General features: G+C 36.5%; 2 protein-coding genes across 6 annotated transcripts in view; both read left to right on the plus strand.

Annotated features, from left to right (window-relative positions):
* ncoa2 (nuclear receptor coactivator 2) overlaps positions 1-4,594 on the plus strand; it is a 105,913-nt gene extending 101,319 nt beyond the window's left edge. For 3 of the 4 annotated variants that reach the window (XM_039666704.2, XM_039666703.2, XM_039666706.2), the window contains exon 22: positions 1,323-4,594. In XM_039666704.2, coding sequence (XP_039522638.2) covers positions 1,323-1,337 — 15 coding nt within the window. In that variant the 3' untranslated portion in view covers positions 1,338-4,594. The remainder of the gene's footprint in view (positions 1-1,322) is intronic. The other variant, XM_039666705.2, reaches the window with a different exon arrangement.
* Positions 4,595-9,245: 4,651 nt separating this feature from the next.
* prdm14 (PR domain containing 14) lies at positions 9,246-13,659 on the plus strand. Of its 2 annotated transcripts, XM_039666373.2 has the most exons (8): positions 9,246-9,810; positions 10,248-10,298; positions 10,524-10,684; positions 10,844-11,111; positions 11,213-11,415; positions 12,333-12,434; positions 12,853-13,072; positions 13,202-13,659. In XM_039666373.2, exons 1-8 carry the CDS (start codon positions 9,261-9,263, stop codon positions 13,348-13,350), a joined length of 1,704 nt encoding a protein of 567 aa, XP_039522307.2. In that variant the 5' UTR covers positions 9,246-9,260; the 3' UTR covers positions 13,351-13,659. The 2 variants fall into 2 exon arrangements, with proteins under 2 accessions (XP_039522307.2, XP_088981891.1); XM_089125765.1 differs by lacking the exon at positions 10,248-10,298 and having other exon boundaries at positions 9,261-9,804; positions 10,602-10,684.
* Positions 13,660-24,803: the final 11,144 nt, after the last annotated feature.

A 24,803-nucleotide genomic window follows, 5' to 3' on the forward strand; every position in this document is an offset into this window, starting at 1 on the left:
ACCACCCCAGAGAACCACTGAAGAAACAGTGGTGCTATATAGCACCATGACCACCGCAAAGAACCTCTGAAGAAACTTTTTTTTTAGAGTGTAGTTCACCCAAAAATTTTAATTCTGTCATCATTTACTCACACTCCAATTGTTCCAAACCTCTATGTGTTTATTTGTTCTGCTGAACACAAAGGAAGATATTTGGAAGAATATTTTAATCAAACAGATCTCAATCCCCATTGACTACCATAGTATGTATTTTTTTTCCTACTATGGAAGTCAATAGGGATTGAGATCTGTTTGATCTTCCTTTGTGTTCAGCAGAACAAATAAACACATAGAGGTTTGGAACAACTTGAGGGTGAGTAAACGATGATAGAATTTCCATTTTTGGGTGAACTATCCCTTTAACATCATATCATAAATAACATATAGAATAATCAGAATCAGATACACAGAGGATTAGGTTTTCTTTATGATTGTGTCACTACAGGGGAATAACCTGATTGCATGTAAATCAGGACAACGGGTTAAATGAAATGAAAGCTGATTTTAGGGAATTATCAGTGTGCATGTTAATGTGATCAATGACAACAACCACATACTTAAGAACATTAAGCAACACCATGTGACGCATAACTTAAAGCATACACAACAACACCACTAAATAACCCAGCAAACAATAAAACAGAAGTTCACATGATTTATTCATACCGTGATGCATGCCGTAGGAACCGTAGTCCTGACTCCAGCACTGCATCACTTTTCACTACATCACTATAGAGTGCTGCAGGGATGACATGTTTTAATAGGCCTAAACACAGAAACATGTTAGCATTTTAGCTTTAGCATTTTGTTTTAATGCAACTCAAGCTCAAGATATTTTCATGTTTCATTCTATGACAAAAAGCACACCATTAATACTTCACTCTTGAAGTTTTTTCGTGTTTTGTGCTTAATGGGACTAAAGAGATGCACTCATCACTCATCTAAGATTTATTTCATGAGATTGTATTTGGGCTTCAAAATTCATTAAAGTTGTGTTCATTTGTGAAAATTCCATTGATTAGCAAATCGTGTTAGTATCAGAAACTTTTGTTGATCACAGAGCTTATCATTCAAAAAAAAATGCAAATTGCAAAAAAGGCAAATTAAGTTATTTACAACTTAGTTATTGTTAATTATGGGATGATATAAACTCTCTAGTATAAAAAAAAAACTGGCTCATACATGATTCGGTGAAAAATATATGTTTGTTTTTCATTTTATGAATGCTCACTGTCAAGTCTAAGACCCAGTTTTTTTTCACTCTCTCCCTCTCTTTTCCACAGCAGAAGTATTGTTGACACGGGGCAGACGACATCACAATGCAGTAAACCGAGTTTAATGAAGATGTTTCATGAGTGATTTTCTGCTGCAGCGTGATCAAGGAGAGTTTGGAGTGATGCTGTGCTATTTAAGCTGCTATCGGGGCCGTACGGGTCTTTAGAGAGCCTGTCTACTGCCCCCTACTGGACATCTCTAGAGGATGCAACTGGGGTACTGGAGCTCGGAGGGGACGGACACTCTCCCTCAAACACAGACACACACACACGCGCACACACACATACTGACACTTTGATCTTCTGGACCTAGAGCCCCCTCCCACCCCCTCAGTCGAGCACGGCCTTGTGTCTCGTACTTGCACCGTAAGCCCTTTCCGTCAGTCTGCTCCGTTGCATTCACCGTAGTGTGACTTAGGTCTCCCCTGTCCGTGGCATCGGAATCCTTGTCTCCCATGAATGTATCCCTCCCTCTCTTTTTTTCCGTCTTCTCGTTTCTTCCTCTGGACTTCAGGCTCTTCTTAAGAAGACGTTCTATTGCCCAACCATCTCTCTCTCTGACTCCTTTCCAATCTGACGTTCCAAAAACAGGCAAGAATACTGCATTTGAAATGCACGCTCAAAATTCAGCCACTTTGCCTTTTTGTTTTCTTTATTGTTTTGTTTCAGAGTGCAAATAAAGATAGAATGATGTTGAAACAGCATCTATATAGATTATGAGAATCCAGATGATGGTTTGTAAAATTAGCTTGATTTAGTCAAGAGGTTTATTGTGTATTAAATTAAGTTTTATTCTAATGTATAGTTTGTTTGTTTTTTTAATAACAGTGTAGATTTCTTTATAAACCATCAGTTAGAACAAGAAAAATCACTGAGAGTGCATACGAAATGCCTCAGCATAAGATAAAGTTCAACATGGATTTTGTTTTCATTGGTCCAGTAGTTTCAGAGAGAAGGTGATTTTGTTGTGGTTAGTTGAATGAAATGCTGGTAGATTGTAAATACCAATTCTGGTGGGTGGGGGGAATCTGTTTCGTATTATATTTAATTTTTTCCCCCCCCAGTATATTTCCCCCCTTCCTCCCCTCAAATTCCAGTCTTAACTGTTTCTGGAACTAGGACGGAGTTTCTCACCACGAGCATGTTCGTTTGGCGTGAAGGATATGCATTCGAGGATATGCTGATTCCTGTGGTACTAAGGAAGGGGGAGCTGGGGTCCGGTTGCTCTTCTTTCCTGGGTAGGGGTCTGGGAGGGTGCTGTGTGTACAGTGTACAGATACTCGCTTGCTTCTAAGCCTTTAGCCGGGAGCCCCACCGGAGGAACCCAACACAGCCATAAACTCAACACTGAAGCCTGCTTTCTTTGTTGTGTGGAGTGACGTGCTTCATGCCAGATGCTATAGGTACAAGCAGAATCCGGTGTGTGTAAGAAAAGACAACAAGCAATAAATATTACTTGAGGTTTTCTTTTGCTTTGTTTTGTAATTTTTGTACAGGACTTTTCAGGAGACGCATTTTTGCTCCCCAGTTTAAACTCAGTATTAAAAACAGATTTTTTTATTGTGCTTTCTATTTTGAGAAGAAAAAAACACAAACGAGATGTCCAAATCTACTTGTTTCTCAGTGAAAAGCAGGTTTTCGTTCTGGTGTAGCCAAAAAAAAAAAAAAAGAATAAAGCAGCATTGGTGTTTTACGTGGCTATTCACACATTGTCCGCCATTTTGAAAACATCAACGGTTCAGATTTGGATCAACGGTCACTACAAACACGTAAACTCTTATCGCTGTAATGTTCGCAAATACAGTCTTTGTTTTCTAGCCTATTTGAGGACTATAAGCCAAATTTCCTCGACTTTGAATTGATCAGTAGACTTACACATGCCACTTTCTTTTTGTTTTCGTCTCATGTCTGCACACAGGTTGTATCGGGGTTAGATTGTCAGCCTTTAGCTTTCGCTGAAAATATCGCCATGTCATCTGTGTTTAAGCTGGTGTGTTTAAAAAAAGTACTAGGCCTACATGTTTTTAAGTATGTACCAGCAGCAACTGAAGTTTGCGACGACCAGCTCTGTCATTATTCGCTGAAGGTGCCGTGGTTGTGTACGAATATACCTGGTGTTTTGGTATAGCTTTAGCTTTTCCTTTTAAACACTGTAAATACAAGTTTGATATCGCGTCACTCTGGCCACCATTCAAAATGTTCTGTACATCCTTTGAGAAACACCTGCATTCTCATGTGGGACATAATTGATTTCAATAAACCCGCTAGCATTTGTCGACTAAAACGAGTACTTATTTATTCCAAGCTTCTTTTTTTTTATCACAATTTCGATGAATGTTGGATGCCTTGAACAAGGACTGACGTCCATACGCATCTAAACTACTATCATATTGGAGAAAAGCCAGTTTCGAGGTCGCACATGTAGGCTACCACTACCCTCTGCAAAGTCCAAAGATTGTCAAGATTTTGAAATAAATATAAGCCATGATGTGAAGGTGGTGCAGAGTTTTCTAGACTTTTTATCAGTGCTAGTGCAAAAAGAGCCATTTGTCCTCAAATAAAGAAATAAATCAATGGAGTTGTAACGGCTATTGAATTTCCTAAAATGATTTGTCTTTACCTTATACCTTTTGATTTCGTTTTTCTGAGACTTTAAACGTGTTTTGTATAGTCTGCCAATTTCTTAGAGCTAAATGCAACAACCTTGAAATGCTATGACTTAGCATATTGCCTTAGATCTGTTTTACCGTCTTGTATATTACAAAAGTTGTCTGTATTATATTTGTATAGCGAATCATTGACAGGATCGACCCAGTTCATCAATGGATACGTATACAGAACTCTCTCGCTCTCTCTGTCTCTCCCTCACTCTCCTCCAGTCTCGATATTGCTCATTTTCCATGTTTTGTTTGTGATCAGTTGTGGGTTTTATTATTTTGTACAGTCCTGATTTTACCCTCTCAGTTATGTGTGAGAATGAAGACGATGCAATGGGAAATCGAAGCAATATGTAATTTATAAGGACTTTTTGGAGAAAGCTTACAGTGTTGCGCTCCCGAGATGTATTTTATTTCCCAGTTGTGGTCACATAAACATCTCTGTTCATCCGCATCGATGTGTGTAATCTTAGTGTGAGCCTTTTATGCAAAGTTAGATATACCGAGAGAAATTTAAATACAGTTATGCAAGTTGTCAACTAATATGGCTTTGCTGATGCTATTTGATGTTGAATCAAATTGAATTGTAAATAAAGAATTCTGTTATTGCAACATTTATAATCATCTCATGGTTATGTTTTCCATTTTACAGAGGAAATGATGCACAGATCTTTCTGGAAAAAAAAGAGCTTTTTAAAAGTTGGAAAACCTTGTTTGGGCATAGTTCGTATATGTTAAATTAATAATCTCGCGCTTGTCAAACCATGTTAATAGGCTAAATGAGCGTCAAAACCTTCCTCAAAACGTGTGTATTCAATGTAAAAGAAAAAGTGAATGGGCTTGTCTTATTTAATATATATATATATATATATATATAATATCAAAAGAGATATTACAAATAGGCTATAGGCTACGATGTCGGCTATTTTAAGATATGCCCTAAAACCGCAAAACAAACAAATATAGGCTACATAAATATAGTATCATTATATAAATACGTAATATTGTTAATAATGACAGTAACAAATTGATTTTGGTTATTTGTGGTATAAGGCCTACTTGTAGAGTTAAGGTTTGGTTTGGCTTAAGGTTTTAATAAGGTTTTAATAGTTGCAACTAACCGTAAATTAGTTGCAATTATGCATAATTTACTATTATTATATAGTTGCATGCAACTTTAACAAGGACACTGTAAAGTGTGATCAAGATTTTGCTTTTGGTATTTTTATATTTTTATATAATATTTTTTGGTGATACTTTTGGTCTAAAAAATACATGACCCAGCAGAACGATTAATCAATTGATAATTAGTATTGTCCTTTTTATTTAGGAGTAGCCTAATTATGGTCAAGAATATGATTGTGTTAAATCATATTGTGTCAAAAAAAAAGGGGGGGGGGTTGAAGTCCTATTTTTTATATTTTATTTCGTAATAAAATTACTTATAATTTTACTCAAATGTATAAAGCACATTTGGCTGTGTCAATGATATTGCTGTGAAACTTTGTTTTCACGGTATAAAATGATCTACGATAGATGTTTCGTCTTTGTTAAACTCATTGTAAAAAGTATCATTTGTTTAACTTGAAGTTACCATGGTTGCCTTAAAAATTTGAGTTCATCGAAATTAAAAATTTGAGCAAATAGAATGGAGATGGGCTAATAAACAGAAATTCCAAATATTGTGTTATCTTATCTGAACCCCAATAATTAGCCTAAGTTGATTTGACAAAAGAAAACAGTTGTGATAAATCATGAAAATGATTGTTTACAGTGATGGACATGGTTGTTTAATTTCCATTATTAAATGCATGCGCTGCTGCTGACTTTTGTTTTCACAAACAGCCTCTATCTAAACTGAGCTCGTGCCGTTCTAGCCGTTAGGAGCGGTTAACAGTGCGCCAGGCACGTGCAGAGGGGGGGGCGTTGGGTGCTCGAGCACCTGCCCTTTTGCCCCTTGGTGCCCAAAGTGCCCTTTTGTCAAGACAAAATTTCATCTCCTTTTTTTTGTATTTAAAGGGCACTTTTGTGGATGCCTGCCCCATCTAACTAGTAGTAAAATGAATGAATAATAATTTAGCCGTAAATAAAATGACCCACATGATGACCTTTCACCTGATTCCTCACGCTGCACGCGCATTTTATAATTTCGCGCGGCTACGCGCAATCGCGCATTCCCAGAGGATATCTTCAAGTCTTGCGGCTGCTGGTAAGTGGTGTTCTATTCTCAGCGAAGTGATTTTGATGTTTGTTTACTTATTATTATTATTTTACTAGAACGACGTGAAGAGAGCATGTAAGAGAGATGTTGTTTGTATTGCTGTGTGTAGGCTGTAGAAGTAACGTTAGCTTGCTGTTTGAGGGAGAAATGCTTCACGGGCGTGGAGGGGTGTTATTTGACTAAAAACTATTATTTGTACTTTAAACTATTATTATTATTACAGTATTTATTAAAAAAAATATTTTCACATAAAAATGATTATCACAACTCTGGTAAGTTATCACATAGGCTTACCAGTATCTTATGTTTTGTGTGCAGAAGCCTGTGAACATCTGCCCTAGTAACGTTACTATTATATACTATTATTGTATTATTATACTATAGCAGCCTGGGCAGAATCTGTAGCTTTAGCAGGTCAGTGGACTAGTGAGCCAGTTCCAAACACTGTCAGCAATCTTTAAATCTTGTCATGGTCACATAAAAATGGTTTAATCAGCCAATACCCTATATCTCTGTTTATTTTAATGTCTACAGTCTCAGATCAACTCCAACATCATCATCATCAGCAGCAGCAGCAGTAACAACATCAACAGAAAAGGCAGCAAACTCACTTAATGACTTGAGTAAGAATTTACCAGAACAGGCATCACATTAATGTTAAAAATCTTGTAAAGTATTAATTGCTGTTTCTGTTTGCTTTGTTTTTATTTTCATTGTATAAAATGTAACTCTTGTATTTTTGTAAATCAGTTTTTGCCATGAAAATAGCCACAGATGCTGATATGCCATTAAATAAAACTATACTGTACTGCACGAAACATGGGCCACGTTGATTTTGTCTAACACAGTCTCATCCCAAAAAGTCATATAACTGACGTCTTGGGACGTTTTTTGACCATACGTCAATATCCGCCTTTTTAGGGCCCCCTTAAACGTCGGTAGATGGCGATCCCGGGCCGTCATACAACTGACGCTTTACCTTTAACGTCAGTTAGGTGACGGGTTAGGTTTAGGGTTAGGTTTAGGTATGGGGTAGAGTTAGGATCCCATAACCTCATCTACCGACGTTTAAGGGGGCCCTAAAAAGGCGAATATTGACGTATGGTCAAAAGACGTCCCAAAACGTCAGTTATATGACGTCTTGGGATGAGACCGGGTTGTTTTGTCCTATACAGTTCACTATAACAGCTGTTCTTTATTATTCTGTATAACTGAGAAGAAAAAGCCATCAGGTTGGGACAACTTAAGATGCTTCAGTTTCTAATCCCAGAGTTAGGCCTATATATAGAGCACATCAATTATTTTTTTTAATTTTAAACTTTAAATTTGTCTTTTCTGTTCTGGTTCTTTTTCAAAACTCCATCAATGCATCTGCTGCTGTATCGATGCAGAATCATCTGTATTGATATATTACTGTATTGATATTTTGAGCACAGCCCTATAAAGCCTTGTTTCCATGTGCCCCATTTTATACTTTGAGCACCTGCCCCTACAGAGGTCTCTGCACGGCCCTGCAGTGCGCCTACAGTAGTTAACACATTAGAGACTGTGGTGCATATGAAAGAGAACTGTGAGAGGATTCTCGGCGCTGCTACAGCGTGTTAAAGTGTTATTCCCTAAGGATGAACCCCAGACTGACCAATGACAACACAGATCCGGGAAAGGCATCCCCTCTCCAGTAGCTATCCTACACTCAACCATATGTCTTCAGACCTGTCTCAAGCTTCACACACACAAGACTTTAGTTCATCGCTTCTGATCCGCCAAGTAGGCTAAAGCTTCCCCAAACACAACAGGACGATCTCAGGACTTGCACAAGTCAATATATGGTAAGAACAAAATTTAAGCAATTACAATTAACACTATGTTTTTCCCTATTTTGAAGACAGCAATAAATTATTTGTGTTTTGTTTTGCATTAAGCATTATGGATTTAAGGCCACTCTTTATGTGGAATAACCAGCTGAGGTCAGGAGTCTATGGAGCATGACACCTTTAATGCTTTTTAAAAGAGTTGGAAAGGCTTCATTAATGTTGACCTTTCTTGCTGACCTTCTGTTCTTAAATTGTAGTGTCATGACCCTTATTAGTCTCTGTTAGTGGCGCGCTCGCGCACAGTTTATTCCACTGGTCAGTTTAGAAAATGGCCAATTGTGAAAAAGTAGCTTATAGGAAAACCGCCAGGAACTTTTGAAATCTCTGCAGTCGGAGTTATTTCTGTTTTGGGTTACTTGACAAAGCATTTCACAGTAAACTAAAACATGACTTATATGTCATATTTTTGGTTTGTCTTGTCAAAATGTTTTACCTGCTCGGTAAATTTCAACTTAATACACTTTAAATAAAGTTTCAATAACCAACCCAAAATGGGAATGATATTCGCTAAACATTTTTAGCAAAGAACCTTTCTTTTTACGTCTCAGTATGTTTGTTTTTAATTTAACAAAATGGGACAGAATACACAAGGTCTTTATTTGCATCATGAATATACTTAAAAAAATAGAAATAATTATATGATCAATAAGTTATGACAACATTGCTTTAACTCCTCAATAAGATCATCAAATTTTCAACTTTTTTTAGTAGCCTAAAAGATTCAACTTATTTTTTAAAAGTCAGTTTAATGTTATTTAAGTGGAAATTACAAACATCCAAGTTGGTTGTACAGAAAAATTTAAGGCAGCAACTTTTTTTTTTACAATGCACAAAAGGTTTTTTGTAGGCTAGTGGAAGAGTGTTCTTTAGATTATTGAAATGTCATAGCATAAACGTGTGTGTGAGTGTGTGTGCGTTTAAAAATGTTATACTGAAAGGAATATGCCGTATAAAATGTACATTTCAATTGGATTGTTGTCTGAAATATTTAGGTAAATGTCAAAATTACAACCTGCAAGTTGATTGCACTTTTGTAGAAAATCTAAATGAATCTCTGACTTTAAAGAAATTGTGAAAACTTGGATGAAAACAAAGATATTGTATAATAATGATGAAAACATGTTTACAGTCTACAGGACTGAATACAAACCGCAAGTGAAACTTCCGCGGGTCCCCCTCATCGCCTTCGGCTGTGATGTCGGTATCTCTCTCCAGTCACCCCGCAGTGAGAGACCGGAGTCTCGCTGTCTACCCGTCTCCCGGCGCGCACTACACGAACATCCTCAAGAACGCGCACAGCATCTTCCATCCGCTCAAGTCTCTGGGCCGCATGGTGACCGACGCGCAGACAATCATGCCGTTCAACTTCACCGGGACTCCGTCTTTTTTCAGCCACAACAGCCACCAGACCGCGGTGTTCCATGAGCAGATTCTCAACGTGTCCAACATGCCATATTTTCAGCACGTGCAGCTTCCACAAAGCATGTACACCAGACACGAGGAGCAAAGCACCGGCTCTCCGTCCGAGTTCAGCAGCCCCTCCAGCAGAAAGTCATCTTCGGCTTCATCCTCTCCGGTTAAGGACAGTTTCTGTTGCCTGCAGGCTGCAGACCCCAGACCCGAGCACACGCACACCTTCAGTTTTACAGAGGAAGACCTGTTTACGGTCCTGTACGGATATTCCAAAAAACAAGGCCAAAATCCTGGACATGCCATCTCTGGACTATCCTTCCCTACCAGTGCAGGTATATAATAATAATAATAATAATAATAATAATAATAATAATATATTATATATATTTAAATTAAAAAAAATGTGCTGAATGAGGAAAACAAATCTGGCAATATGTATTTTGTTGCACAATTACGTTATATTTTACGTTGTTTTATTACAATTATGCCACAATTTTATTGCAATTTACGCCACAATCCCATGTTCTTTTTAGTTTTACATGGATTATCATAATTGTGTACTGTGTTTTTTAAGTACAATCAACTTGGATGTTTAAGTAATTTCAACTTAAGTTACTTTAAACTGACTTTAAAGTGAGTTGAATCTTGTACAACTGATTTTGACGAGTTTATGTAAAAACGTTGTCATAATTTATTTAGCATATAACTTTTACAGTGTTTGTAACTTATTTATATATATGTGTGTTTTTTTTTTTTTTCAATCAATTAGCTGATCGTCATCTTCTCCCTGTTGATACCGGAGGATTTGAACACCCAGAAGGTAGAACTTTCTTTCTTTCTTTCTTTCTTTCTTTCTTTCTTTCTTTCTTTCTTTCTTTCTTTCTTTCTTTCTTTCTTTCTTTCTTTCTTTCTTTACTTTTCTTTCTTTCTTTCTTTCTTTCTTTCTTTCTTTCTTTCTTTCTTTCTTTCTTTCTTTCTTTCTTGAGAATTTGTATTCTGAAGTTTACTTCTGGCAATTTCATAGAGTGTGTCTTGAATTTTTCAGGCTTATCGATTCTCCAAACTAATTGTGGAAGCCTTTCCCATTATGGAGTTTTTGCTGATAAAAGCACAATTCCAAAAGGCACCAGGTTTGGGCCGTTTCAGGGCAAACTGGTGAACACAAGTGAGATCAAAACCTATGACGACAACACGCTCATGTGGGAGGTAAACATCAAATTTGAAATAAGCATTATAGCAATATTATTTAAATGCAGATTTGATATAAAACGTGTGTGGGGAAAAACGATAATAGGCTACATACGCTGCTATATTGTGATATGGAATGTTTATATTAAATTCCAAACCTTTTTTCCCCGAAATAAGATCTTTGAGAACGGGCGATTGAGTCACTTTGTGGATGGAAGAGGCGCTCCGGGGAATTGGATGTCGTTGGTGAAGTGCGCGCGCTTTCCAGAGGAGCAGAACCTGACTGCGGTGCAGTGTGAAGGCCAGATTTACTATGAGGCCTGCAAAGAGATCCGAGCTGGCCAAGAACTGTTGGTCTGGTACGGAGATTGCTATGTGCAGTTTCTGGGTATTCCTCTCACCCTCAAAGAGTTTACTGATGCCAGTGAAGCGCTCCCAGCTGAAGGTATGTGTGCGTATTGCAAATGTATAAAGATAGTCCAGCGCGTTCTGTCCTTTGGAATGAGACTATAATGTGATTTATTTTGAAATGTTTCTTTCTTCTAGATTCTGGAGAGGGCTTTAAGTGTGATCGCTGTGGTAAAGTGTTCGCCTATAAGTACTACAGGGACAAACACTTGAAATACACGCGCTGTGTGGATCAGGGCGACAGGAAGTTTCCCTGCCACCTCTGCAACAGGTCTTTCGAGAAGAGAGACCGACTCCGAATCCACATTCTCCATGTGCATGAGAAACACAGACCGCATAAGGTAAATATATCTTCATACCGATACATTGGATAATTTTAACTAATATGATGGGGGCTGCTGTGGTGCTGAAAGAACAGCTCCCTTTTAGAAAAACTGCAACAACCAAAAAATTGCCCAAAAGAAACTATCAAGATATTGACGTTTTACCTAATATTTTCTCACTCAACTCGTATTTAAAATTATTTGATGAAGAATTTGAGTGTTAGGGTGTTTCAACAAAATGAGTGTCTTTTCCATTTTGGAAATGTGATTCTTTTTTATGAATTATTCATTTAATCTTTAAGAATTTACGGATTTTGAATTTTCCTTTTTTTTTTATTTATAGAATTATACCCTGCAAAAAATGATGCCTTCAGTGTTTAAGTAGCCTACAATCAACTTGGATGTTCAAGTCATTTCAACTTAAATTACCTTAAACTGACTTAGCCTATACACATTATTTTGAATCTTGTATGACAAAAAAGTTGAAAATTGCTTAACTTATTTTAATGAGCAGTGTAAAGTTCATGTTGTCATAACTTATTGATCATATACTTTTTAAAAAGTGTATATCGTCATCTTAATAAAGAAAGGGGTGGCAGGAGCTGACACAACACGGGCATAGCCTACAACATTTTGGGAAGTATTTTTGTGATATTTTTAACACTTAAAGCGAGTTTTAGCTTCAAAATATGCACAATAGCTATAATGGCAATGAACAATTAATAAATACACGTTTATGTTATTTAAATACGTTTTCATATTATTTTGGTTTCAAATAGTAAAACTTGATGTTAGCTTTTCATTGTCGCGTTTTACAATAATGAGGGACACAAAAAGCCCCCTTTTCGAGAAATGTCCCAGGTGTTTAGGTAAAGCTTTTAGACATGTCAGTAAAGCATCTTGAATGTAATTTGTGACCCTCTTTTTCCTCTTAGTGCTCCGTGTGCGGCAAAAGTTTCTCGCAGTCCTCCAGTCTGAACAAACACATGCGCGTGCACTCAGGAGAGCGGCCTTACAAATGTGTTTACTGTAACAAGGTGAGTGATGCTCAACTCTTAAACAGGTGTGTTCCAGCTAAAGTAGGCCACTGCTTTCATTTCATGGTTTATCATTGGCGCTGGACTCAATCTTAGAAGACACTTACATGCTAATTAATGGCAGATGCAGTTCCATTGTCCTATATGTTTTCATTTATGACTCTCAAAGAGACAAAAGTCTGTCTGTCGCTTTGTTTTAATCTCGACTCGTTCTATTCTTAAACACTTACGCATGCGAAAAGGAAATTTTCTTGCATTTTAAAATGCAAATAGCCTACCATTAGGCCTAAAACAATTTTAGAGCAATAAACAATGAAATTCAACATGTTCCTATTTGGATTTTTGCCTAAAGTAACTTTTGTTTTGTTGGTGTAAATTATTATTATTCAATACGACCATGTATTTGTGAATGTCCCAGGCGTTCACAGCCTCCAGCATCCTCCGAACGCACATCCGCCAGCACTCCGGCGAGCGGCCGTTCAAGTGCAAACACTGCGGGAAAGCGTTTGCCTCTCACGCGGCACACGACAGCCACGTCCGCCGGACACACGCCAAGGACAAACCCTTCTCCTGTGATGTGTGTGCAACCACTTTCCAGGATGCACAAGAGTTGAAATATCACATGAAGACGCATAAAAGTAAGAAGATAATTACCCTAATAAAACTAATAATAATATAATAAACATTTGTTGGATTCATGTGGCAATTATTAATGAAATATGTAGACTATGGCCTAATCTAATAGAATATACTATCTCTGCCCGAAGAGCTACCACTTTTGGACAGCACTGTTGTTCTTCCTGGAGACGAAAACACGCTTTTCTCCACCAAAGATTCTTTAAAGAAACAGCTGGGAGACAGTTTCTCTTTTCCCGGGATGACCAGCATCACCTCCGAGTACAGACCCTGGAATTAACGCTTCACCGCATCTAAATCACTTGCGTCAATGTTGTTTGCCGGTATTGTGTATTTTATTTAATCTAGTTACCTGTCCCCCTAAGAAAATATTTTTGTTTTAATTTTTATTATGTTATTTATATTTATTAAAATGTATTTGGCATTAGAAATACGTGGGGTTTTTTTTGTTGTACTTTTTAAAGTTAGCTCAAAGCAAATATGTCGTCGTGTAATTGTGAGCTGCACAACCAAAGCAAGTTAATATTACCAAAGACTGAATTTATTATTACTATTACTTCTGAATATCCTGTTACCTATCATTCATTTATATTTGTATTGTCTTTATCGTGAGCTGTAACTGTTGAAATTTGTCTGTGTCGGATCGTCTACAAACTGAATATTAAAATTAATGATATGAGAAATAACTGTTTTTATTAGGCTACCAGATCATGTTTCCAATGAAACTTTCTGAAACTTGTGAAAGGGATGTATTATGAATGCATTTTTTGTTGCTTCGATATATATATATATATATATATATATATATATATATATATATATATATATATATATATATGCTATTTAATCAAACGAATTATTCGACTAATATTCTGGTATTATTGAAAAAAAATCTTTTATTTCAATAGCCTACTACTTTTAATATTATCAAAACTATATTGTTAATAGCCTATACAAAACGTCTTTTAAAAAGACGACAGACAGATCAATCGTAGATATGTGATTCACAATTCTATTTCAAATAGTATCTCTTTTTCTGTTATGCACTGACAGAAATTCAGATAAACTGAAAATGCCACGGAGAAATATATACCACATCAATGCTTAAATCACTCATAAGGATGAAATTAATAGAAACATAATGGCTTTACTAAAACATAAACAACCACTCTGAGGCTCTGAACTAGATAGATAGATAGATAGATAGATAGATAGATAGATAGATTGATAGATAGATAGATAGATAGATAGATAGATAGATAGATAGATAGATAGATAGATAGATAGATAGATAGATAGATAGATAGATAGATAGATAGATAGATAGATAGACAGACTTTAGTATAGTTTTAAGTATAATCAACTTGGATGTTTAAGTTATTTCAACTTAAAATGCATCACATTTACATAAAAAATAAGTTGAATCTTTATTTTGATGAGTTAAAGCAACGTAAAAATACATGTTGTCATAGCTTCTACATGGGAAGTCTACATCAATCTACACTAAATAAAAGGATATGATCAATGGGATTTTAGACTGCGCTTAGAGTCTTTTACTAAATGATGGTCAGCGACAGGAGAGGAGGAGTGTGAACATCCCCCAACAGCAAATTAATGACAATGGACTACTGCAATGAGGTGGTCTAGTGTAGAGAGAATGGAAACAAAGGCGGTCTCACTGACATCTGCTGCCCTCTGATTGTGTCTTCATGCTACCAACTGTCTGATGGAGAAGGAAAGAGAGAAAAAGCCTTTCTGACAGATCACTCATTCCATGAGTGTTCACCTTCTCAAAACACACAACAACAACAAAGGGTCAAAGGGTATGGGCAAATGTGACATTTGTTGTAATGCTGTTTGTTGTGATTACTACCTTTGTGTAGAATTCTGGACTGAAGCATTTCATAAGTGTGGATGAGTTTGTTGAATTCATTTGATCATTACATCCAGTCACTCAACATCTTCGCTTTAAAATATTCCTATATAACATCAGAGATCGAGCAGATGTGGCTTTCTTAGCATCAGGCTCAGAGATCATGTAAAGATGTTGAGCTCATATGCATAGTCATTATTGTGAGGGATTCCCTGGCGGCTTCTCATTTGACCGGATTACCTGCAGCGTTTCAATGGTCCCCGCCATCAGATTCACCCAGTGCTGGCACAGGGAGCTGACATGGATTCCTATTATTAATTTCACCCTCACTGGTTACATACAAAACTGGCCAGGTCATAGGTCAAGATTCAGAAGACAATTCAATTACCCTCTCATCCTTCAGTCGGGAGAGATGCAGGCTTTACCATTCTGTCCGCAGCTTTTGAAGTTCCCTGGGGCTTCTGGTAGTACATATGTACATCAGAGCTCACGGTGAGTTAACAGAGCTTTGAAGAATGATAAAATCCAATAGAAGCCCTCAGGGTCAATGATAAAAAGCATCCTAGCTGATGGTATGTTTTCCCCCAATGCATGCAGACCAGAAAAAGAAGTGCACTTAATTGTACTGAATGTACACTAGTGTACGTTTCATTGTAATTATACGTTTAAATAAACTGACGCTTTTGACCATACGTCAATGTCCGACGTTTAAGGGTACCCTTTAACGTCAGTTAGATGACACGACAAGACGTGAAATAATCACGTTGGTCTACTTTGAAAAACGTGTAGATGTCACGGTTTAACCCCCTCAAACACGTTCCAGTGGAGAGATACCCGGATGTTGACCTATTCTACACGCAATCGCCTCTGCCATAACGACCTATTGGTTTTCATTAAACCGAGAAAAATTGAATTTTGTTTTATTGACGATCACTGAGAAATGTTCTATTATTTAGAATGCAAAAAAATACTTTTTTAATGAAGTAGAGTAGACTAATGAGTAAAAACGTGACATCTAAACGTTTTTTTCGGCGTGGATCAAGGCAAATGAATCCTTTTCACCTTGAAAATAATACATGTTTTTTGCATTTTAAATAATAGAACATTTCTCAGTGATCGTCAATAAAACAAAATTCCATTTTTCTCTGTTTAATGAAAACCAATATTGGGCTATATATGCACGCAAGTTCCGCATTTGAGCAAGGATGCTCGTCCATTTCTCTCTCGTTGTGGAGATTTAAGCGGAGGAAAACCAAGGAAAACAGGATTATGGCAGAGTCTTCAAAATTTACTGTCCTCCCGTCTTTGAAACGAAACGTAGGCTACATAGGTCTACGTTTGGTAATTTTATATATAGGCTAGTTATGTTCATTTAATGTAATTTTAAAAAGAAGCATTAAACACAACGAGGGCTGTCTGTTTTATGCTATACCCTATCTCACGACCAATTCGTACGAATTCGTACGAGTGATTAAAAAGTGGCTAATTCGTACTAATTCGTACGACTTCACTCGTGCGAATTCATACGATTTGTCTAAACCCACGTGACGGTTATGTTTAGGGGCGGGGTCAGGGGTAGGTCATTCGTACGAATTCATACGAATTGGCCAATTCGTAAAATATGTACGATTTAGCAAAAATCGTACTAATTTGTACGACTGAGGTCGTATGAATTGTTACGAATTAGCCACCTCGTAAAATTCGTACGAATTCCCGTTTTATCTGTTTTTGTGACTAACGTTTCTTTTGTATAACCATGGAGTATATAATTCAATATATCGAGCATCCACACCTTCACCGGAAATACCGCAGTGCATAGAGCCAGAGCCCGTCTATTCTTTGATAGAGCCCATGCGTGTAGAATAGGTCAACAACCGGAACCGGGTATCTCTCCACTGGAACGTGTTAACGCAAACGGGTAAGTTTCACGTTTGAGGGGGTTAAGCCATGACATCTACACGTTTTCCAAAGTGGACCAACGTGATTATTTCACGTTTTGTCGTGATATCGGGTTGCATAAATGCTTGTATCTATATTCTGTATAACTATATTCTGCAGTGCACAAAACTGTATTTCAAGAACAATATAAATTGCTTTCAATTTACAATTGAGACATTTCAAATAATATCCAATTGTGTCCAAAGATATTACAGTCTATTTGCACTTAAGTCCTATATCATTTCTGCAGTAAGTAGGCCCTACTCTTCTTTAAAGTATGACCAACTTCTTTTTTACAAGGGGAATGTTGGACGACACAGCACATGTGGTTCATAATGCAGAGCCCATAATGAGCTGGTAAAAACAGCCGTCCTGATGCACTCGGTAAAAGCTCTGTGGCGTTAAAAGCGTGACTCGACAATCGTGCTTTGTGGGAAACTGATTTAAAGCCTGCGCTCGCTTTCTGTTTCTCTCCTTTCACTCCCCTGAATTTTTATACGCTCATTTATAGGCATTGATTTCACACTTAACCTTTGGTGCTTTAAAATGCCTCGCCGTCCACTGCGGACATCCATAATTCAGTTTGATTTCTTTATTAATATGAGATTAATGACATCCCCCCTGTGGCGTTTAGATGATAGTGAATGATACGGCTACACCGAGGTCAACCTCTCATAATGGCTGTGCGATAATTCATTTGAAATGAGGGTTTCAGTATGTAGCTGCACTAAAGCCACTGGAATCACAAGTGGTAGATTTAATATAAATAAATAAAAAACGTGTTTGTATTGGTTTCAGAGGAAAAGGGGCACATGTTTGGCCCACACTGTCTCTCTTTAAGTGGTTACCTGTCAGTTCCTATTTCAGCTCTACGTCTAGCCAGCAACAGTTGAGCTAAACCACAATCTGATCAATTAGTCCTATTGATTCCCTAATAGCAGTCAGCACACATCACTAGACTTGTCTAAATCTAGCCCAGGGCTCTTTGCTGAGTGAAACCATAAACTCTGGTCTGTTCGGGTCATTTTGACCCGAAACGTATCTCGTGTGGTGGCCCTTTTGAATAATAACCACTCGAAATATAGGAAGGATGCTGTCTCGAGTGGTCTTGCTAAAGAGGGTGAGGTGTTAAAGACTATAATAACTGATCCCCGGTCAGGTGTTTGGGTCTCTTGAGCAGCTTGGAAGCAGAAGGTACAGGCTGGGGTGGTGTTGTCATTGTGCTGGTTGGTTCCTCTGGGACAGTAGGTAATCCTCTGCAAAGTCCGCTAAATGCTCGGCATGCTGCTTACTGGATGAATGACAGATCAAACACAGTAAAGCCGCTCCATACTGGTAGAGAGCGGAGTGAGAAGAAGGAAGAAAGATATTGAGCAAGAAACATATAGAGGGGGAAAGAGAGATTGACCAGATGACAGTATCAATGGGGCAGATGGCCCTGGTTGCTTCGATGAAGCTTCAGTGAGCCTTCACTGACGGTCAGTCTCGTGGGACAACACACACACACACACACACACACACACTCACTACTCTCTATAGATATCTGAGATAATACTGTACATGTATTGTGTGTTATTCCTTTTATGATTAAGAATTTAGGGTAAATGTGATTACATTAAAAACGGAAATAATAGGAATTCTACAATTTGAATTCTAATTTTGTCTTCACTTGTTCATTTTAAACAGTCCTATTTGCAAAGTTACGTTTATAATATAGCTAGATGTGTAGCTGTAAAATGATTGATGTTAGAATCATACAAATCGATGTCAAATCGATTAATCACGATTATTCACGATTAAAACGTAAAAATTAGTTAATATTCAACCCAATCTCACGGCGATACGTACAAATTTTACGACGTGGCTAATTCGTACGAATTCATACGACCTCACTTGGCAAAATCGTACATATTTTACTAGTTGACCAATTCGTATGAATGACCTACCTCTGACCCCGCCCCTAAACCTACCCATCACGTGAGTTTTTACAAATCGTACGAATTTGTACGAGTGAAGTCGTACGAATTCGTATGAATTAGTCACTTTTTACTCACTCGTATGAATTCGTACGAATTGGTCGTGAGCTTTGAAATATTCAAATATATGTGTGTATACAACGGCTAATCTAACAACCAATTTGTACAAATTCTTACGAGTTAGTAAAAAGTGGCTAATTCATACGAATTCGTTTAGACACACACACACAAACTTTTGTTACATTCGATTAATCGTGATTAATCGATTTGACAACACTTTTAAAAATTGTTTGTTAGTTTCAAATACTGTAGTTTTATTTTTACTCCAAAAACAGTGTGGTTAATGACAATGTTGTAAACAATTAATATAGAATTATGTGCATTAAACACAATGAAGTGAATCAAACTGTGAACCTCTCAATTGCTGTTATACCGAGTAATCCTGAAACTGCAGGCTCAATTGACTTGGTTGTCCTGAAATTAACTGTTAATTATCTGTAAATGCCTACTTTTTGTATTATAATATGCCTGTTATGTTTACTTCAAAATTCAGAATATGATATTATGATATGAAATTAGGACATGTAATAGTTACTAATGAATAATTTATGAAATCGTCCAGTAGTATTTGTAGACCAGCAGGTCTGAATCAGACATTGTCATTCACATTTGAGAGCTCTCTCTCCATGCATCATGTTAAACAATGGCCCAAGAGGAGTGTGTGTATGCGAATGAGTGAATGTGTGTGTGTGTGTGTGTGTGTTTGATGTGCCTTTGTCTCTTTTTCACAGTTATTCCTCCTGACTCTAACACAGCAGCAGGAGGGGAGAGAGTGAAAGAGAGGCAGAATGATTGAAAGAGAGCACGAAAGAGAAAGAGAGAGTGAAATAGTTAGGGAGAGAGATGCATTTGAGGTGTTCAAATCATGCTGACACTCTGCAATGGGAGATGACCTTTCTGGTTTTACATAAACATTCACACGCACACTATCACTAATGATCTGGGTGAGTAAATAATAGGACTATTGTTTTATAATATACTCACTTTTCACACTGAGGACAACTGAGGATCTCAAACTATTAACTATTAGAAAAAGGTAAAAACATTCACTGATGCTCGACAGGGAAAAACGATGCATTAAGAGCCAGGGGGGTGAAAACTTTTGAGCAGGATGAAGAAGTCCAAATTATTCTAATTTTTTGTTCAAATATAAAAGATAATAATTTAGTGCTGACCTTCAAAAGCAACATAAGATACTTAAGATACATTAAGATAAGATAAGATACACAACATAAGATACATTTCCCAAAAGCCAAATTTAGTACAAACTTTTCATTTCAGTTTCATTTCAATATCGTTTTCTTTTTTCTTTTTGGATATTCATCTAACTTTTTTAAATGTTACTGCTGGTTTCAGACTGTTCAGAGAGAACATTTACAAGTAACATTCCCATAATGTTTTAAGAATGATGACAAGGAATGATTCCTTAACATTCACATGAGCAAATATATAAAAATTCGTTACTAGTAATATATATATATATATATATATATTTCATTATAGTTGACATTTTGAGTGTTCGGAACATTCAGAAATAACATCTTCATAACTTAATGGGAATTTAATTAGCAGAACAGTGTTTTTTTTTTTTAGCTGCGTTGCATTTTTATCAAGAGTTTTTCATTTCATAAGACTAAATTATAGCAAATCATCACTATGCATGCGGTATGTATTCAAATGACTATTGTTTAAAAAGATTGTAAAGTCAAGAAAAAAAGGCAAAATAAGAAAATTCCCAGTGTTGTCTTCCTGATGTGTTTTGCACTGAGTGGGATGGGATGGTTGGAAATCACTGAGTGCTTAAATGTTTTTATACCTCACATTTATCCTTCCCGATCCATAAACCACATAGGGAATTGTATTATACCAACGCATTCTCACCCTAAGGCGTCACCTTTGACCATACTTCAATATTTGACGTTTTAGGCGCCCTTTAGCGTCACTCATATGACGCGATCCTACGGAGTCCTTTAACTGACGCTAAAGGAAAGCGTCAGTTAGAGGACGCGGTTAGGTTTAGGTGTGGGGTGGGGGTAGGGTACACGCGATCCTAGGGCGTCATCTAACTGACGCTAAAGGGCGCCTAAAGCGTCAGATATTGAAGCATGTCCAAATACTTCCCAAGGCGTCAGTTAAGTGACGCCTTGGGGGTGAGAATGGGCTGATTATACGCACACACACACATTGTCATGGGGCTTTTCTATTTTATCGAAACTGAACTATTGTTATGTTTTGTTATATTGTAAGTACTTTGTTTCTGGCATCTGTATTTAATGTATGCATAGGTGTACAAAGCTAAACCAAAATGAAATTCCTTGTGTGAGTGAGCATACTCTGCCAATTTTATATATACTGTATATGTGTGTGTTGTGTATGTATGACGATGACCTTGTCTTTCCCAGGATAGTCTATTAATCTGTTTAATGAGTGTGATGATTGAAGAATCTATGACATCGTCTTTCTTTCGTTCTGTCTCTCAAAAGCAATGTTCTGCCCTTTCTTTTGTGCATAGGACAATTGACAGTGACCCTTTCCAGCTCCCAAAGGTACTCAGAGGTCAGGAGGAGTGACTGCAAAGATAAATACACACTCTCAAACACTGGCTGGAGTGGGACGGGACGGCTGATGGCTGTTGAGCCTGTTTAAATGAGCCTCAAAAGAGAAACGGTAGGCTTCACCACATCTTTCATCATTTTGGTTACTTCATAGAATTTCACAACTTGCATTTTCATTAATTTATCAGAAATAAAATCAGGCTTTAAAAAATTAAGAAGTCTTTCAAACATAACCAATCACAGAATACCTTTAAACACTGAGCACCCAATTAAACCTATGCATACATGACAAAGCTGAAATAAGAATGTGCTTTCTTTTTACACACACACACACACACACACACACACACACACTTGCAAAGCCACAGCTCTCTCCCATGGAGAGCCGCCACAGGACATAGACCCTGAGTATCTCTGAAACATTTATGAAGTCTTATAATCCCCTCTCTGCCTAATGTACCCTAACAAGCCTTTACTGCCTCTCTAGCCCTGCTCTAGAGTTCCTGGCATCTAACCCCTTTAACACCCTACACTTTCAGCTTTTACGTGTATTTTTGCATTTTTAAAACATATTGCATGGTCAAATAGAGATGAGCATCCTAACAGATTCATACTTAGTGCTGTCATTAATGTTATAATGCTGTGAAAAAAAATATTTTTGAATATTTGTAATCACAACATTTTTTCTTTTATCAAATCAACTTAAATAATTTATGTAGTTTGTATAACATAATATTTTCAGTTTCTGATGATTAAATCAATCTCCTTCATTATTAACTCAATTTTTCCATTTCAATGAACTTAAAATTTTAAGGCAACCAGGTTAATTCATTTTTTTTAAAGTTAAACCAACAATATTTTTTTCTAGAATTATATAAAAAGATATATCATATTTTTGACCCTCCTGTATATTCACTATTCTTATTATTATTCTTTTTTGTAACACTTTACAATAAGATACATTAGTTAAAGCATTACTGTAACTAAAATTTGTTAATAAAAACACAGCTGTTTATTATCAGTCCATGTCAACTCAGGGCCATTAAAAAAGAATGTATTAGTAAATATTGAAATTATACTATTATTAATATACATACATTAATATTAACCATATATATATATATATGGATTTATTCATAGATAATATAAAGAATGCAAATAAAATGTTTCCGTTTTGTCTTTCAGTCATCATCATCATCATTATTGTTAATTATAAAATAATTATAAAATATTTGATGATAACTGAAAGAAAAAACAGAAACATTTTATTTACATTTTTTCAGTGTTTATAAATAAATACAGAGAAGTAAATTTGAATATATAGCAAGGTCCAACATTCAATTAAAAGTATTTTAATGTAAAGGATTTCATTGAAAATTTTTTAAAAAAAAATAATTTAAACAACAATATTATTAAAACTGAAAGACAAAATAGAAACGTTTTCTCTTAATTATAATTATGTTCTTTAACAATCTGAACATACAAATGTAAAACCTAATATAATATAACAGGGGAAGGAAGTGAAATAACAGGACTGATTGAGAGGCACTGGGTGGGTGGGCGAGAGTGTGGGCTGAGTGAAGTGACCTCAGGTTGTCATTGTGCTATAAAGTCTCTGACTGGACATCAGGAAACCTCCATTACTGCATGTATGTGAGTGTGTGTGTGTTAAAAAGGGGGACTTTGGGGAGCTGATCCCGATCCCAGGAGGCTGTTTTACTGCAGCCTCTGCCCTGTGCCTATGTTTACATGTTGAGAATGCCATATGCTAAATGGCTAGTATTACTGCTCAGATTTCCCTTCCACGCTCACAGCTCAATGAGGAGTTATCAGAGAACAGTTCCCATTTAAAGCAAAGCGATATTGAGCTGTTGGGGTTATTGATAAAGAACTTAACACCTGACAGTTTTCACAAGATTTTTTTTTTGTTTTGACATTGCAAAGTCATTTATTCTCTTATTTCCATTCAAATGTAAAGAACGTGACCTGATAAAAAAAAAAAATAAATAAATAAATAAATAGACAAATGAAAACGTCGTTTCTTGAACAACAAATCAGACACTAAAAACTCGAGTAATGAAAATTCAGCTTTGACACCAAAGGGAAAATATATTTTAAAAGATATTTAAGAAAATAATATGACATTGTTTTTACTATTTTTGATCATAAATTCAATCTCTGAGAGCATAAGTGACTTCTTTCAAAAGCATTAAACCAAAAATCGTAATGATTTCAAACTTTTGACCGAAAGAATCACATGTTAGAAAAATATTTTGGATTAAAGCATGGCAGTTTGTGTTTTTAATCAGTAAATGCTCTAATTAGTATTTATTAAATCAATTAGTGTTGTGATTGTTACCGGAATAGTTCATATAATACCTTGATAAAAAAAAAAATGTATATTTAAATTTTTTTTTTATATTTTATAAAACATTCTATATTTGATAAAAACCTTAATACATCACTGTAAAAATATTTTCATGATGTGTAATCAAAGCATTATTTATTTTGTCAAATCATCTTGTATAATTTATGTAGTTCAGATAACATATTATTTTAAGTTTCAATCACCTTCATTGTATTAACTTAATTTTTCCATTTCAATGAACTTAAATTTTTAAGGCAGCCAGGTTACTTAATTTTTTAAGTTAAACAAACAATATTTTTTTATACCTTAATAAATATCTTGATAAAAAAGGTACATTTTAAAAGAAATAAACAGTAAAAAAGGAGGAGTAAGTCTTCTTCAGAACGTGTGTTTGCTGGAATGAGCTTGTTTTTCTGGATCAATGCAGCTGCAATAGAGAATGCTTTTCATTCACAGTAGTCAAGCTAATGGTTCAGAACATCATCCAAAGGCATCCCATCAGCGCTGCACAGTCATAACACACACACACACACACACGCAGGGGGAAGGAGACACAGAGGTCAATACGGCCGGTCGTGAGGAAGCTTGTGGTGTCCATTACATGCAATCTTCATTAGTAGCATGTTGAATACAAGAGCACTGAGAGTGGCCTCATACGATACAGCGTCTGCATCCAGAAAGCTGCTTTTTACGTCAAAAATACACCCCGTCATATCCTTCGAGTCCCTCGTGTGAGATAACCGGCCCTTTTCTACATCCGTGTTGCCACTTCCTGACACAAAATATCCTGTCTGGTTGATATCAGTGAGTGTTAGTGATCAATGAGGAGAAAAGCATTTTTAATGCACTGAAACATGTGTTCTGCTCTCCATTGCTGGATGTTGTGGTTACAGGAGGGCTGCAATGTTCTCTTGCTGGAGGAAAGGTGACAAGGGACATTCAGATCAGCTTTAGAGGAACCTC

This window comes from Pimephales promelas, chromosome 22 (genome assembly GCF_988280905.1).
Source record: "Pimephales promelas chromosome 22, fPimPro1.hap1.1, whole genome shotgun sequence".
In the NCBI taxonomy this organism is placed as follows: Eukaryota; Metazoa; Chordata; class Actinopteri; order Cypriniformes; family Leuciscidae; genus Pimephales; species Pimephales promelas.